This window comes from Chionomys nivalis, chromosome 4 (assembly GCF_950005125.1).
Source record: "Chionomys nivalis chromosome 4, mChiNiv1.1, whole genome shotgun sequence".
Taxonomy (NCBI): Eukaryota; Metazoa; Chordata; class Mammalia; order Rodentia; family Cricetidae; genus Chionomys; species Chionomys nivalis.
The window spans coordinates 5,344,781-5,362,340 of NC_080089.1; the positions used below are offsets into that span (position 1 = coordinate 5,344,781).

The window sequence follows — 17,560 nt, forward strand, 5'->3', positions numbered from 1 at the left end:
CTGACAGATTCTATGGTTGTATATTTATCCCTTATCCCCGATGAACTTCATTTGCTGTCTTCATGTCTTCTTATTTAAAAATATAATTAGCTGAATTGCTTTAAGGGATTTTTTTTTGGCTCTATGTACATTCTTCTGTTTAGTTCTCAAAGTTTAGATGGCAACATTTCAACTACCGAGTCTGTTTTGTAAACCTAATTCTTTAACAGATTTTAAATACTGAGTAATAGAATTTGATAATTTTTAACTGAAAATTTGCTCAAATGTATAAAATTGCAAAGGTTGGATGGACAGACAGACAGACACATACACCCTTAAATTAACCCAAATTCTTGTGTAAGAAATTGTTAATGAAGACCCATCAAGCATATATTGAGCAGTATGGTACAATGTAAACAATGGTTTTTGATCAAAGAGACATGGATATGTTTCAAGAAGCAGGGCCCCTTGTTTATCCCTGCCGCCCAGCCCAGCTAGCTTAGCCCCTGAAATAACCACACAGAAGCTGTATTATTTTAAACACTGCCTGGCCCATTAGCTTTAACATCTTATTAGCTAACTCTCACATATTAGTTTAACCCATTTCCATTAGTCTGTGTATCACCACATAACTGCGGCTTACTGGCAAGATTCTAACCAGTGTCAATCTCAGTCAGAAGATCCATGGCGTGTCCCACTCTGCCCTTCTTCCCAGCATTCCGTCTGTCTTCTCCGCCTACCTAAGTTCTGCCCTATTCGGCCCAAAGCAGTTTCTTTATTCATTAGCCAATGAAAGCAACACATGAACAGAAAAACCTCCTACACCATGGATACTTGGGAAAAAAAGGGGGAAATTAAAATTATTAACAAACAAGATGGGCTTGGAGTAAAGAGAGGTAAATTATTTATGAAAGCATCTAACTTCACATCACTTTGTTCAAGGAACTTTCCCTTTTTCTTTCAAATTATCATTCTGTCAAGTGCCTTTGTTATTAAGATGTTAATTGAGATTACACGTCACATAATGGAATACATACTGGGCAAAGGAAGTCAACACAGGAGAGAGGCAAACAATCCCCAAGCTAACAGTGAGGGAGATACCATAATTCTGCTGCACACCAGCCACAGAAAGCAAAATGACCAGACAATAAAGCCATTTGTTCAAGAACCATTATTTAAGATAGTTTAAATTGACCGTATCAATGCTAGCTGTATAGTTACACAGAAGGTAGTCCATGAATCTGGCCAGGCCAATTATTAACACTACTGGCACACTATCAAGCCATTTTATTCTAATAAGACAAATGATTTTTCATTTCAGTATTATACTCATGCAGGAGTTAACAATATTTCATCTATTAGAAATGCTACAAGGTTTTCTATGTTTTGTAAAATTAGGCATGCTCAATAAAATAAAAAGTATAAAATACTTTTACTGAATAATTTTATACAACTTACACAATTTTTAATGTTAGTAATAAAAACAACAACATTGTTCTATTTCTTAATATTTAACAGTAATAAGACTAATTCCTGAAGACATGCACTATAATCATATAGTAGATTCTCTCATCAATATGATGGTCTTGGCATCTTAATATGTTCACACTTTAAGTTTATTTAGTAAGTAAAAACAGATGAAGATAAACAAGAGGTTCATAAAAAAAAACAAATAACAAGTAACGATAGCATATCAACCTCATTTGTAATGACATAAATGCAAACTTAAAATATGGTATCAATTTCAGTTATCCAGACCAACAAAACGAAAGAATAAAAAAACAAAAAAACCCATCCAATCTTCAGAAAATAAAATTGAGGCAATATCTACAGATGATCAGAGGGTATACAGATGTGGTACGCATACACAACTAACTGAAGTATAAACTGCAATTTTTCAAGGGCACTATAATAACGCATATCAACAATATGTTTAAATCCTTTGAATCAATCATTCCATTTCTAAAACCTATCTGCAAGACACAATTAAGCATGTCACAGAAAATGCCAGAGCTTTCACTGCACTACCATTTACACTAATGATACAATTAAAACCTCTAAGAGGAAAATTAATACAGTATGGTACATCTTCCTTAAGCCCAGTAGTGTTACCTCAATGAAATTCTCCCAAGCCAGCCTTAGCTTTTCCTTTTAATAGTGGTAAAATATGTCAAACACATTTGATTGATGAAATCTTTGGGGGGGGTTATTCATCTTTAATAAAACAAATGTCACAACTTTATAAAAAATAAACCTGGAAGCTCCAGCAGCAGTTTCTGTTACTGCAGCTAAGGCAAAATTAGTACTGTAACACTAATGACAACTTAATGCCACACAGATATCACAGAAGACAATATTTTAGAATCAAATTTATGCAGCAACAATAGTTACGAAGAGCAGATGTATTCTCTTAAAACTACAAAACATGTTATCACTTTTTAAAAAGTTAATATAGAATTTATTTAAATAATAGTTTCTGGAACAATAACTCATTTTAGGGTAATTCTCTAAAAATGCTTGACTTCAGCATGTTTACACTTTACTGTTTTCTTTCTATAAAACACATTTATCATTGGAAAATTCTGTCATCATTTCTATCAATTAGAGTTCTGGAAAGGAAGATGTAAACATATTCAAAGAAGCCACTGAACTGGAAATCTGCTCTTAAAAAAGCTTTTGGGTCTTTAAAAATGTTTTAATAAAATCTGACCATATCTAGCACTTTATTTTAATGAACACAGATTGCCATTTTCACCCCCCCAGACACTTACTCAGGGAACCTATCACGACTTAGTACCATTTCGTACTAGAATTTCTTCTGTAAAGCAGAAACAGTCCCAAAATGAAGGATCCTCAGGTGTCATAGGAATAGCAGATGCTATCAAATCATTAAAGTTAAGAATGGTAAACTGCCTCTGGGATGGTTTAGAATCATCTTGATATGAGCTCTAAGAGAGAAAAGAAACAGAAACAAAAATAGATTGCTTTGTTTTTATTTATACTTCATGTTAACTAAATGATTAGTTTTATAATTATAAAATAATTTCAGTTCAGTAATATTAAATCAAGGCTTAGGAAAATTTCTAGAATATTGTTTTTACTCCTTATACTATTGTTACCAACTTAAAAACGTGAAATATGAACTTGGTTTTCAAGTTACATATAGCCACCACCTACAAAATTTGCTTAAAACAGACATAATGAGATCTGTATGCACAAAGTTTGACCCAGCAGACATACATACATACAAGGAATCTGAAGATGTGTAATTTCGGGAAGAAGAATTGGGCCACAGGCAAAATTTTTGAAACAATACTGAAGTGTAGGCCTGCTATACAGATGTGCTGTAACTACACAGGGATGACACTCATTCAAGAGATTATTACTAAGTACCAACAAGGCACCTGACTTCATGTGACAAGCTAATCAGAACACAGAAACATTAAAAACATTGTATAGAATTACCTAGGTGGTATATATAAAATCATAAATGAAGTTCATATTTAAAATTGGGTCAACTCCAAAATATAATTATATATAAGTAAAATAGTACAAAATCTGATAAAATTTAAAATCCAAAACACTTTCAGCACAAAGCATTTCAAATGAGGGCTCTCAATTCATATTAAATAGTTGAACTTCAGACATTAATAAAGTTCAGTACTTATTTATATGGTTTCTAGGCTATGCTAAAATATTGTCATCTCAATTTTACAGATGGGAAACTGAGGGTCAGGAAAAGCTGACCACACAAGTCAAAAGGTAAACTTTGACTTACAACCTAGTTTTCCCATTATGCACTGCTGCAGGAGGTTCTACTGAAAGAAGAAGTACTGAAAGCACAAACATTTAACTGATGTTGCAAAAGTGGCATATCATTATGGTGGTAACCAACCACTTTCTTGCTAGATATGAGGCTTGATCCACAGGAGGAAATTCACACCTGGTAATGCAAAACTGGGTCAAAAGATCATACTGGGGACAGCACAGGCCCTAGGGGCTGACCTACAATTGTTATGTTGAACTCTCATGTACTGAAATTGCCTTCTATTACTTTAATGCCCATAGTACTGCTTTCCCCTTTGATCAGTTTTTTTTTTTTTCTTTTTTTCTGTAATGGGTAACAGTTAACCAACAGACTCATAACTGGTCATGTGCCAAACATAACAGTGAGTGCTCAGCTGTGGATGAAGCCTTCTACAATAACCTCCCCTCATCTAAGGCTCAGGGAACATAAAGAGTGAACAGAAAAAAATTAAAAGCTGGCACATGAAGAAGAAAGCTGTAAAATGCTGACTTCAAGACACGATATGGTACTGCACCCATCAACTCTTAAGACCTTCACATAATCAAGCACATCAAAATTCCTACATGAGTAAGATAAGGGTCTCTGAAACTCCATCCTTACAGGGAGAGGTAGACAATCTACTTTGGGGATATGGCTATCAGTAAAATAGCTCATACTCAGTGGATCTCCCCATTCCTATATAGAGCAGCACTAACTGGACTTGAGATTATCAATAACGGCAGCAACAACAGAAACCCTACCCTAAAGCACATGAAGCTGGAAAAAAGGCAGAGTAGGGGACCAAAGAGAAAATTAGAGGTAATAGATATGATCACAATACATCCTATACACATTTTCAAAGAACATATTATTAAAATAAAGAACTATATAAATGTACTCAAAAAAGTATTCAGAGGGAGCATGAAGCTGAATAAGATGAATAACCCAAATCACATTGGCTCCTATCAAGTATCAATTCTAACATTCTAGCCTTCTTAAGACAGTCCAAGACAAAATTCAGTATTTATTTATAAAAGAAATGCTCTGTGGATTACATCATTTTTCTAGAAGTAATAATGAAGGCGTGTGTGTGTGCATGTAAAACAAAGGCATACATTTTGTTACACTATTCCACAAAGAAATTGCACACAACTACACCTATATGTAGATTTAGTCTTGGAGTTTTCACCATTAGAAATATACAGATTATGACTGAAAATACAGAAGACCAACTTAAGTCCCAATATCATACAAAGTCTCACATTAACTCTGGAAACAATTTATAATGCTAGGAGTAAGTTTAATTTGTAACATGATTCCACTATCGACCAACCTGGTGACCTTCATATTCAATACACCCCCAATTCATCAAGAAATAAATTCTTGTTATAACTAGGATAGTGATAATACTGAATTTCTACTGAAAATTTGACAGTACTATAAAAACTTTCCTTTGCAATGTTTAAGGGTATCTAAATGTAAGGCTAACAAGATCTTGTAAGTTTTTTTTGAGTGTATAAAATACCAGATAATTTAAAAAATTTTGATAATAAAAAACCTTGTAAACTAGAAGCTGGTGAATCAAACAAAACCCCAAGACTTCTGACCCCCTAACTCAACTAAGTAAATTAGAATTTTCTTCAATAAAAGCAAAACCATCATTTAATCATTCTTATTTTTAGCAAGATTTTTAAAAGACCACAAAAGCTTACATTCTGTTGTCTAGATCCATCAGGTTTCCTAACAGCCACTGCAACAAAATGGTGCTCATCTATTTTACTTTCCTAAAGAAAAAAAAGATAAATGCAAATTATAAAACATAAATCAAGACTTCTTTTTACATTTCTAAATCTTATTTACTTTCTACATACCTCTACTACCTTCCCTCCAACACACATACCAACACACACACACACACACACACACACACACACACACACCTCTCTTGGAACCATGTAACATGTAAGCAAGATTAAGTACTTTATTCACTAACAAAGTATATGCCTTGTTAATCTCCATTGTGACAGTGTGCTGGCTAGTTTTGTGAACTTGACACAAGCTAGAATCATCAGAGTAGAGGGAGTGCCACAATCGAGAAAATACCTCCATAAAACTGAGCTTTAGGTAAGCCTGTAAGGCATATTCTTAATGAGTGATATAAAAGGGCCCAGCCCATTGTGGGTGGTGCCATCCCTGGGTTAGGGTTCTGGGTTCTTTAAGAAAGCAGGCTGAGGAAGCCATGGGGAGCTAATAAGCAGCACCCCTACATGACCTCTGCTTGAGTCCCTATCCTGACTTCTTTTAGTAATGGACTAAGACATGGAAGTGTAAGTCAAACAAACCTTTCTCTTCCCAGCTGGCTTTTGGTCACCCTGTTTCATCATAGCAATAGTAGCCCTAACTAGGACAGACAGTAACATTTTAAAACACAAGTCCCAATCCTTCTTATTAATATATTAATACTCATTTTTTGGGTTCTTTGTTGTTGTTTGAGACAAGGTTTCACCAAGTAACTGGCTGGTCTGTATACGAGCTGGCCTCCAATTCACAGAGATCCCAAATGCTTAGGTTAAAAGCAAGCACTACTACTATGCCTTGCTAGGACAGAAGAGTTTTAATAATTAGATTTACTTTATACACTTTGAATCTATTCATAATCAAGACAGACATACACTCGTAACTGCTCACATTCTTCTTGTAAATATTAGGAACATAATAGATTCCTCACACATATAAATATGCAAAGTCTTAGCTATAATAATTACAATAAATTTCTTACCTCAAAAGCCCATTCTTTTTCTTCTTCCCCATCCAAGAACAAACGTGTTTCCTTATAAACCTGGCCTATATCCAAGTTTAATGGAGATATATCAAATTCAAGCCTCTGCATTTCAAATCCCAATCCAACACCAATAGCTTTTATGAAGCTTTCTTTTAGTGCCTACAAGGAAAATGGACACTTTTCCCTTGAAATATTCAATAACAAACTTTTCATAACATTTACAAATATAATACATTTGCATTTCTAACCATGTTTTTATTTTTCCCTTGCTTTGTTCATTATAACAGAATTGGAAACAAATAATGTTAGTAGTATTCAGATAAACTATTTATGATATCTCAAATGTAAACTATAATGACCAAGTAGTGCCATCCTCAACAGGTTGCTAAAAGAATTAACTAAACTATAAAGACACTGAAGTGACATCTTCTGTTAAGTAAGGCTCATATGCATCGGTTTAATGCAGAACATATTATCATGAGTAAATAAAACTTTAGCTTTAAAAATAAGCTATCTTCTAATTGCACATTACAGGTTAAAATTTCTCAAAATAAATGGTATAACAGTATAATATAAATAATAAAAAATACCAAAGTTCTCAAGGAATTTGTCCATTTAAATAAAGCATTGTATAATAGTATCAGGAAACCAAGTCTTTCATGCTTATTTCTAGTGAAGACAAGGAAATTTTTATACATTATTACTGTTAAAATCACAAAGAAATTATACCCAGTGCCGGTAAAACATATCCAGCTGAGTCCATTCATTACTAAAACTTCTGATTGTTTCCCACTCCTTGTTGGTAAACTTTCTTTTCATAATATGAAAGAATTCTGGAATAGAACCACGACCTGTCAAATCAGAGAATATAAAAATAAAAATAGTCATTCTATTCAATAGGGAAATAAAAACAGAATTTAATAAGCTGTTTATCACTGAAGCTACTGAAGAGCACTTAAAAAGGAAAGTCAATTTATACAGGCCAGTGGTAGAATGCAAGCCTGGCATATGCAAGACCCTGAAATGAATTCCTACTACCATAAACATCAAAAACAATAAGAAATACTCTTACATAAAATATCAGCATATCAAAATTAGGTAGGAATTAAAAATAACTCACCATGACAACCATGGGTTAACCTAGAAGAGTTTAATACGAGTTCATGAAATTGTGAATTAAGTAATTAAGCAGAAAAAAAACAATTTTTTCAAAAGATGCTCCCAAAAACTTAACACTTGGCAGTCAAACTTGTTATAAATATTAAACAAGTAAAACAAAATTTCTTATATCTGACCAAATACTTTTCAGAAAACCAAAACAAAATTTCTATGCTATATTTGGTTTTTAAATTTTTAACCTATTACATCACTAGGGGGAAAAGAAAATAACTGTCTTATAATAGCTTGCAACTAGAAGTCAGTTAAACAATGCACACTATTTAACCAAATATCTCTCCCATAGTGAGTCAGGGAAGAAAACATTACGAATCAGTTCTTGTGTAAAGATGTTTATGGATCCCCTGTGCTCCCACTTCAAAAATAGATCCTTTCTGCTTAACCCACAAATATGTGGTGCTTCAGATTGAAACAATGATTCTCATTCATTTTCAAGCACTGAAATATTATAATGTGATCTTTAAAGTCCTATAACAGGGAAATATTACCATTTGGGGACGTGGATGGAGCTTTTTAGTAACCTAAAGCTCATTTTCACCTTACTAAGAATTACTAGAGCATTTCAATAAAAACTAGTTCATTCACCGATTCTGGCCTTTACTAGCTTCGTAAATACCATCCCAGAGAAAGCTTTAAAAAGAAGTTAAGGAGCAGAGATGACTCAATGGGTAGCTTGCTTAGCAAGCATAGGAACCTGAGTTTCAATCCTCAGCCCCTGTGAAAAACAGGCAAGTCACCAGTGTCTGTAAGCCCAACGCTGGGGGAAAAAGCACTTGTCACGGTAAAGGTGTAAGAAGAAGCTGATCCCAGGAACTCAATGACCAGTCTCCAGGTTTAGTCAAGTGACCATGTCAAAAAACATTAAGGTGGAAAGTGACAAAAGAACACATCTGATGGCAACCTCTGGCCTCCAAATTCTCTCTCTCTCCTCTCTCTCTCTCTCTCTCTCTCTCTCTCTCTCACACACACACACACACACACACACACACCATCCAAAACCACAAAATTAAAAAGAGAAACATTTGTTTTTTAATTAACTCTGGCATAAGTAGCATATATAAAATCAAGAGAGAAACATTTTAACTTGGATTTGGAATATTTCATTCTTTGTATGAAACTAGTTTTAATGGTGTAATAAACAAAACTCATAAATTTAAGATAATCCTGTTTTTACCATGTCATTTTGTCTGTTTTTTTTTTAAGTTTTCCACTTAGAACCTACAAGAATTCCTTTAATTTTTACCTAAGTATAAAGGCAATCAGATAAAAAATAGGAATATATTTAAAAACTATTAACATACAAGGAAGTCAAACAATCATATAAATCATTACTTAAGCCTGAAAAAATATCAATGAGTATAGTTTGCCAAATATTAAAGCAGAAGATAAACAGCAAGCAATGGGAAGCAATACTTAACTAACGGCCAGCAGCACCACCCTGTGGTTTACATTAGCCAAGTATTTTTTTTATTTCACTTTACATAGGAAATTAGAAGAAAAACTATTAGAAAATCCCAAAAGAAATACAAATTTGTCCCTCAAAATATCAGCATAATTACTGAGCATACGTGCAGGAAAATTCTTAACACTACTTGTCTATACTGATATCTACTACAATAATCATCCTACTGAATATTAAAAACATATGTAAGAAAGGTGAAAGACTGGAAAACATGTGAACTCTCAGTTAAGTTTAGAAAAACTTGATCCTTCTTAAGCGTTTAATTAAAGGAGCAATTATTAAAGGAGAATGTCAGTTACTAACTTGTTCTATGTAATCAAGATCACGCAACTAAAAAATTGTTGTAAACATAATAACCCAAAACAAAAACCATCAACAAAACCCTTAGACTTATTAAAAAACATTCTAATGTTCTACCAGAACCTCAGAGCCCATCTACATCACTCTCAAACAGGATCTCCAGTACAGTACTCCATGTATTAGACTAGCATTTCAGTTAACACTCACCATTCAGCTATGAAGAAAGTTCAAAATTAGCAAAGTGCATACCACCAAATCATGGAAAACTGAGTTCAGCCATTAGAACCCACATGAAAATCCCAAGTGTGGCTGTATGGCCTGGAGTACCAGTGCTGAGGAGGAGAATGGAGGAACCAATGAAACTTCATTGCTGAGCTACAGATTTAAAAGATTCTGTTTAAAGAAGACTGGTGACATTTCCGAGGGAAGCATCAGCTGTGGGTTGCTGTCTGGCCTCCATACATAATATTGGCACCATAAGCACACATATACAAAAACTCAAACAAGCTGGGCGGTGATGGCGCACGCCTTTAATCCCAGTACTCGGGAGGCAGAGGCAGGCGGATCCCTGTGAGTTCGAGGCCAGCCTGGTCTACAAGAGCTAGTTCCAGGACAGGCTCCAAAAAGCTACAGAGAAACCCTGTCTCGAAAATCAAAAAAAAAAAAAAGAAAACCTCAAACAAAATTATTCACACTTCTCAAAGACTATGGGAGCTACTTAGGGAAGGTGGAGGGATGAGCAATGTCTATCTAACTAGAAGCAATAAAAGAGCAGCATGGACAGAAAACGATGATCAGAGAAAACAGAAAGAAATGAGAAATGGTCGATGCCTACGAAGAGAAAGCAGAAAAGAATAAGATAACATGGTTATGTTCAGGAGTTTTGATTCTATTATATGTGTAATGAGAACTTACTTCAAAATTTTAAAACTGATGTCCATATCTCAAAATCACTCAGCTCTGTCTGGAGAATCACTTAGGAATGTATACTAATACTGAGGAAGAAAGAATGTGAGAGGAAACAAGAAATAGGCTGTGACTCTTTAGTAATATTCGGGCCTATTTTATACCAACTACAATTAATTTATACTTATAATCCAATAGCTCCTCTAGAGATCAATTCCTATAACAACATCTATTTTGGGATGTGTGTCAGACAAGGTCTTGCAATGTAGTTCAGGATGGACTTAAACTCATAATCAGTCTGCTTCTACTTCCAGAGTAAGAGAATACAGATGTGTGTTAGTACAACTAGCAACAGTCATTTTTAATTATTTAAATTATTTAAAATTAGAATTGCTTCTCAAAATATTAACTTATTTTTATATAATAAATTCATACATGAAAATGAAAACCATGCGATTACAATTCTTCTTCCCAAACTTTATTTTATAAATACTGCCAAACTGAACAATTCATAAAACTATCTTCTTTACACCTGAACCTCCAAACATTTTTAACAGTAAATTAAAATTAGGAAATGAGGACAAAACTTGACCAGGCAAACAACATTCTCCCTAAGCACTGGAATTTCCACAACTTGTGCTAGGATCTCAAAGTCTAAATCTACTTAGGAAATGAGCTGTACTTAGCCACCATAGGTAATACGGAAAATGACTTCCCACATTATATCTGACATTATAGACACAAAATGTGGATAATAGAATTGTCTCTTTTGATATGCTAATGGTACTCCTCTATGGTGACTGTATCTCAAGAGTTAACAATGCTTGGTAAAGAGTAGTTTCCCTTCTATTCAACACTACATCTTCCATCTTTTAACAAGACTGAAGAACATTCCTTGATCAGCTGCTTCACCTATTCTGGTCTAATAAATCAGAGAAGCAAACTGGTGTTTATTTCGTCTTCACTTAGAAAGGATGATTCAATCACAATTTGAAAATCAGTCGGATGGTAATGACCCTAGTCCCAACAGAATGTTATTTCTTCCTTTGTGATAATGGGCATATAAACTTTGAGCCAAATAACCCGTGAAGAAAAAGGCTTTAATCAAACTTGCTGGGGGTCAAAGATTTAATAAAGCATTAGCAGAATTTTCAACTTCTGCTGAACTACCTTCTCACCATTAAAAACTTCAATTAGTAATGGCTTAACACTGGATGAAATCAGTTGTAAAATCTGTTTGTTTCCAGGCAGACCCTGTTTATTAGTAAGGACTTATTCAGTACTGACCACAGTTAACACTGCATGAAACTGGCTGTAAAATCTGTTTATTTCTAGGCAGACACTGTCTTGTGCTGTCTTCCTTCTCAATGTTAATGGCCTCTCCACTAACTTCTAGTTAGAGGAAAAACTAGTGTGAAGATTTCCCCTCTATTATCCTGACTCCTTTGCAGTAGCAGTTAATTTTGAATAAGGTTTCTATAATACCAGGTCATTTCTCTGGAGTTGCGTTACCTTCAAAATTCATGTTGAAATTTACTTGCAAAATACAACAGTATTGGAAGGCCATAGGTGCACCACCTTCATGAATAAATCAATTTTTATCCCAGTTCTCAGGATTTCCCTGAACCCATAAAAATGAACCTAAATAAATTTTTTTCTTTGTAAACCAGCCTCAGGTATTCTGCAACAGCAAGAAAAAAAGAAATATGCCAAGAAAAATTTGTGCATGCCTATAGAGAAAATGTAGCTGTAGGTGGTTAAAATGGTGCAGTAACTATAGAAATTAAGTATGGCAAGTGTCTATACTTACAAGCATTCTGGTGTACAATTGTCTAATAGTTAAGATCTGAGACATGACACACTTTACTACGATATAAAAATGAACCATTACCTGGGAAACTAGTCTTCATTATATCAATGCCAACTTGTAACTCAGGTTCTGCAGCAAGAACTGCAAAGTCCCCTTGATGAGAGATATTAAAGTTGAAATTGGGATAGGGATTCAAAGAGTCTTTTGCAAGAACCGGCTTTCCTTTTGAAGTTCTTTGCAGACGAATATGATCCCAAGGGATATTCAATTTCTCTGCAACTAATTTCCTTATCATCAAACGACCGGCCTGTTAAAAGACATAAAAACCCACGGTACATACTGTGTATTTGGTAACTTCCAAGCTTTTAACTTTTAAAGCATATGTATTACTAAACAAACGATTACTACGGACTCCAGTTTTAAGTGGAGGGCCCTCCCCAGGCAACATCCCGGGGGAGGAGTCAGCTGTGAGAGCCCAGGCCCCAGAGACAAAGGCGGAAGCAGGTCGCGCACGCCAGAGCCCCCACCCGGCTGGCGACTCCCTGCCCGCCTCCCCAAAGCCGCAGGCCTCGAGTACCATGGCCGCCTTGGCGTCACGGGCAAACACGAACTGGCCGATGCGCTCCTTCTCCTCGGGCTGTATCGACCGCACCGCCAGCAGCCATTCGGCTCGACTCGGCAGCCAGGTGCCGCAGGAGAAGGCCCAGCGAACGCCCTCCATGGACGGCACCACGCAGAGCCTCTTGGCGGGGAACACCATGCGCCTCACAGCAACTGCCGCACTCCAGGCCGATGGCGCGAGCGCTGGCGTGACCAAGGCCTCTGCTTCCGAGTCTGCGCAGAGGGACTCCACCCCCTTTCTGGCGTCCGCACAAAGAAGTTGGGCGCCTGATTGTGACGTATCCACAGCCTCCCCCTGGAGCAGATGGGCGCCGGGCGTGGCCTTGTGATGCTCCGCCCCCAGCCCGAAGGTCGCCTCGGGAAGAGGGCCGGGCTGATGGGGGCGGTGTCGGGGAGAGGCGACTCCGAGTTCTGCCGCACAGCGTGACGTGTGGTGAACGCGGCTCCGGAGCCTCGGGGAGAGCGGGACCAAGGCCTCCCAGTACCGTTAGGCCACTCACAGTGGAGGAAGAGCTAACGGGACAGTCGCACGAGCCAACCACAGCCGGAGCTCTCAGGCTGGACCTGGGTGGAGACTTCACGCACTGCGGTTGCAGGTGGGTGAGCTGCGGGGGTCTGAGAAAGAGGGCAGTGGAGTCTTCTGGCGGGGCAAGCGGCCTGCGACCCCCGGCCTCGGTGCAGCCCGTGGGCGCTCCGAAAAGGGAGGGTCTACAGTGAGGAATCTGCTGCCCCGGGAGTTGTGCGTGGCCGCGACTCGGAGGTGATCCTTTTCCTCCATTTGCGAAACGACCCTCCCCGTACCTCCCTATTACCCCAAGCCCTCCGAGAGCCGCTTGGGTGCAGGCCCTTCTACTTTCACACGAGTCCCGCAAGAGTTCAAGTCACGGCTCCGTGCACCTTAAGTCCGCAGGCTGCTCTTAGACTTGATACAAAGTCACAGGGGTGCTTTCCTGTTTCCTTGGTTACTATTGTAAATAGATGTTGGCGGCTCTTCTGTGAACGTACACTTGAGCAGAGACTTCCCGGAGTTAGAGTTTAAGGAAAAGATGATCTCTGGAGATGAATATGGACGCCGCATTTGATGGTAGGTAGGTGCCATGCTGATTCAGCTTATCCCCTGTTAGGACTATTGCTTAAGACAAGCCTCTCGCCGACGCAAATAATTCCAACCATACCAAATTAGACCGAATGCCCATGTGTAGTGCATTGTTTTTTGGTGGCCCCGGGAAAGCATGGAGAGGGGAAGAGAGGAAACAGGTGACCACGTGAAACCAGGAGACCACATCTTCATTCTCTGGTGGGCAGTTTAAGTAGCCTGTGGGAGTGGACGTGACCTTCCCTGGAGAAGTGGGCTATAATGTTCCAGACTCTTTGTATAAAGGGATGTTAGGGAACTGAGGTGATGTTTTTGACCAAACATTTGTGTAAATGTTATAGTGGGAGCCTCATCCCAGGCCCTGGAATCCGTCTTTGGAATACTGGGCAGGAAACTCCATTTCAAACCCCCTCCCCTGGGAGTTGCCTTAGTCCATACTCCACCTCCAAGAAAGCCTGCCAAAAGGTGACCCCTCCCCAGGGAGGGTCAAGAAAGCCCGCAGTCTAGTTTGGTCTAATTGAAATTATTTGCATTGGCAGAGAGGCTCATCTTAAGAAATATTCCTAACATCCCCCTTAAGACTGCAGGAAGGATCTGGAAAGGCCAGCAGCACTCTAATCTACGCAACCACTGCCTATTAGTTATGTACTCTTGAAGATGGCTTTAATCTGATCCTACTTGTTCACATTAACATTTTTGTGATACGACACGCCCCCTCGACTTGGGTTTTTTGGAGTGTGTACTTACAGACAGTACTATCTTGATACAGCATCTTGCCTGTTAAAAGCATGAATGGGATGGTATTTAAGAATTGAAGAGAGTTCACAATTTCTGTATGTGCAGCATACAGAAAAAGCTACAGTAAGCAATGTGAGGATGAGTAGATAAGTAAGCAAGTACTAAAGCCCATGACAGTAAATATAATTCAGGTTTCTGCTTTGCATCTTATGTAATTAAGCATCGTATTGCAGTGTATCATTGCATGTGTTTTTAATGATAGTGTGGGCAGCTTGAGTAGGGCTAAACAGGAACATGACTAGGTTCATCAGGACTGGAAATGATGGAACTAGAGTATTGTCAAACATGTTTTTCTGGATAAGGAGTAGAAAAATACAGTGGTACCTAAGGGAGAATAAGAAGTCAAGGTATGGACTATTCTTATTTTGTTTGATGTGATTTTAAAGATGAGAGTTCTGGAATATGCATGCTATGAAAAGTGTCTTTTATTGGGTGTGAGTTCACAAGCTCAGTGAAATAAAGAAGACATAGAGGCTCTCTGGAATGAATTTTCAGCCTTCCCAGCTGCAAGTGGGTCTCTGGCAAACTTACCCCTGCTGCTTTGCAAAGGGCTTTTTTATTGTTATACAAGTCACACCTTAAGCAAGTTAATTTCTATATACTAAAACCTCTTATCTATGCTCCCCAAAGAGACAATGCCAATGCAAATTCCCAAAATCACAGGACAGTCCCAGTTTGCTGAATTCTCCTGTAACCAGATTTTGCATAGCCTTTAATCCCTTCAGAAACTCTCAGATAAGATTTACATACTTCAGACAAAAGGTAGCAGTCACAAAAGACAGATCAAGGCCAATACTAATATTTCAGAATCAAACCAGCTACATAACTCTGCAGAAACTCACCACAGTGTCTAGCTGAGAAGGAAAAATTGTGTGTGTGCTGTAGAGCTAGAGGTCTGATTACCATTCTGGCAATCACTTTAGAGTCGTAGATAGTGTTGCTTTTTATCATGTCCCTGGGCTAAAGATACAGCTTAGTAGTAAATGTCTACCTCTTTGTTGTCATACATTTTTAAAATGCCTTCCACAATAATAACTACTCTGTAAATATACTAACAAATAATCTTCCTTCAACTTATCTGTCACTTATGAACTAGAAATATTCTAAGAATGACAATAGCACCAAAATACTACCGTGTTTTAAGTCAGTGGTTCTTGATTTTAGAATCACAGCTACTTTACCTGCTTTCTGCCATCTCTGTCTCCTGGCAATTGTACTGGCCACCTATAATTTTCTAAAACTCGCTTTTCACTTGAGGGCTTTATATATTTTCTCCCACCAGTGATTTAACTTTTCGTCATTTAGGTCTCAACAAGCACATCCACAAAAAGGCTGTAGTGTGTAGTTGATGACAGCAAGGGCTCCAGAATCTTACTATTTGGGTTTACATTCCGGCTTTCCACTTACTCACTGTATGTGACTTGGATTAATACTTGAATTAGCAAAACTTCATTTCCCCATCTATAAAGTTAGGGATAATAATAGTATTTGCTTTATATAAGTAGCTAGAGGAGTTAAAAAGGATACAAGACATGCAAAGCAAGTGGCAGCACATCCTCACTGGAAGATGGAAGGAAGGAAGGAAGGAAGGAAGGAAGGAAGGAAGGAAGGAAGGAAGGAAGGAAGGAAGGAAGGAAGGAAGGAGAGAAGGGAGGGAGGGAGGGAGGGAGGGAGCAAGGAAGGAAGGAAGGAAGGAAGGAAGGAAGGAAGGAAGGAAGGAAGGAAGGAAATGCAGGAAGTGTAGTTTTATATCTGCCATATTCTCCAAAACAGCTCTAGTTCCTACTCAGTACTTGTGATGGTTGTTCTTGGTTGTCAGCTTAAGTACATCTGGATTAAGCTACAACCCAGAAATGGAGGGCACACCTGTGAGACATTTTCTGCTTGGTTTAAAGTGAGTGAATCGACTTCTTGTCAGGATGTTTGAGGTAGGAAGACATGCACCTTTGATCTAGATATTGAGTCAGAAAGATGCACGCCTTTAATTTTAGTCTTAAGGTGGGAAGACAGCCCTTTAATATACTTCATACCTGCTTCTGGATGCTCATATAAGGACATAGAAGAAGGAAGCTTTTGCTCTTTGCCCACTTGCCTTCACCTCACTAGCACATCCATTCCTTCACTGGCATCGGAGAATAGTTGTTTGGGGATTCCAGCATATCCAGAAGACCAACTGACACTGTAAAATGGGATGAGTGAGGACCGTGACAGGTGATAGAATATACCATGCAGAGAGAGCCTGAGTGTGGAGATAAAGGGAAAAGGAAGGGAAGAGAAAATAGGAGAGACAAGGAGGGAGGAGGTGAGAAGCAGAGAGATCTGCATCTTCAAAAGAATGATCAGGAAGTGAAAAAGATCAGGAGTGGGCAGAGCTTGACTCCTAAAGGGATCTTTGCACCTGAGCACAAGCCAGGACCTTGGGCTGGCCAGAATAGAGCCTGGGTACATCCTGTCAGATGACAGGCCAGGCCAGCGTAATGCCTGAATTCTAACATTTGTACTTCCCATTCACAGCTAGCCATTGTTGGATTAGCTGGACTGCAGCCTGTGAGTCAATCCAATAAATGACAGTTATGACATATATTTTATGTATATATTGCAAATGTAATGTTATGCATCATGTATATATTATACATATAATATATAACATACATATAATGTATATATTATGTAGATAATATATTATATATGTACACATTACATATATTAGAGAGAGAGAGATTCATTCCCTAAGTTCTGTGATTCTAAAGAACCCTGACTAATACAGTACTTTTGTTAACTAACTTCTATGATAAATTCCATATTTAGATCTCAATGACTGGAGGCTCTAATGAAACAAAGCC

General features: G+C 37.8%; 2 protein-coding genes across 5 annotated transcripts in view; one reads left to right on the plus strand and one right to left on the minus strand.

Annotated features, from left to right (window-relative positions):
• Positions 1–1,251: 1,251 nt before the first annotated feature.
• On the minus strand, positions 1,252–13,029 carry Aasdhppt (aminoadipate-semialdehyde dehydrogenase-phosphopantetheinyl transferase). The gene is made up of 6 exons (XM_057768024.1): positions 12,780–13,029; positions 12,284–12,509; positions 7,278–7,399; positions 6,546–6,707; positions 5,479–5,550; positions 1,252–2,927 (listed from the first exon to the last, which is right to left on the minus strand). The coding sequence occupies exons 1-6, from the start codon at positions 12,960–12,962 to the stop codon at positions 2,763–2,765; spliced, it is 930 nt and encodes a 309-aa protein (XP_057624007.1). The 5' UTR covers positions 12,963–13,029; the 3' UTR covers positions 1,252–2,762.
• Positions 13,030–13,199: 170 nt separating this feature from the next.
• Kbtbd3 (kelch repeat and BTB domain containing 3) overlaps positions 13,200–17,560 on the plus strand; it is a 48,369-nt gene continuing 44,008 nt past the window's right edge. Inside the window, exons 1-2 of one of the 4 annotated variants that reach the window (XM_057766702.1) lie at positions 13,200–13,419; positions 13,802–13,911. The gene's annotated coding sequence lies outside the window, so the exon portion shown is untranslated. The other 3 variants (XM_057766703.1, XM_057766706.1, XM_057766704.1) reach the window with 3 other exon arrangements.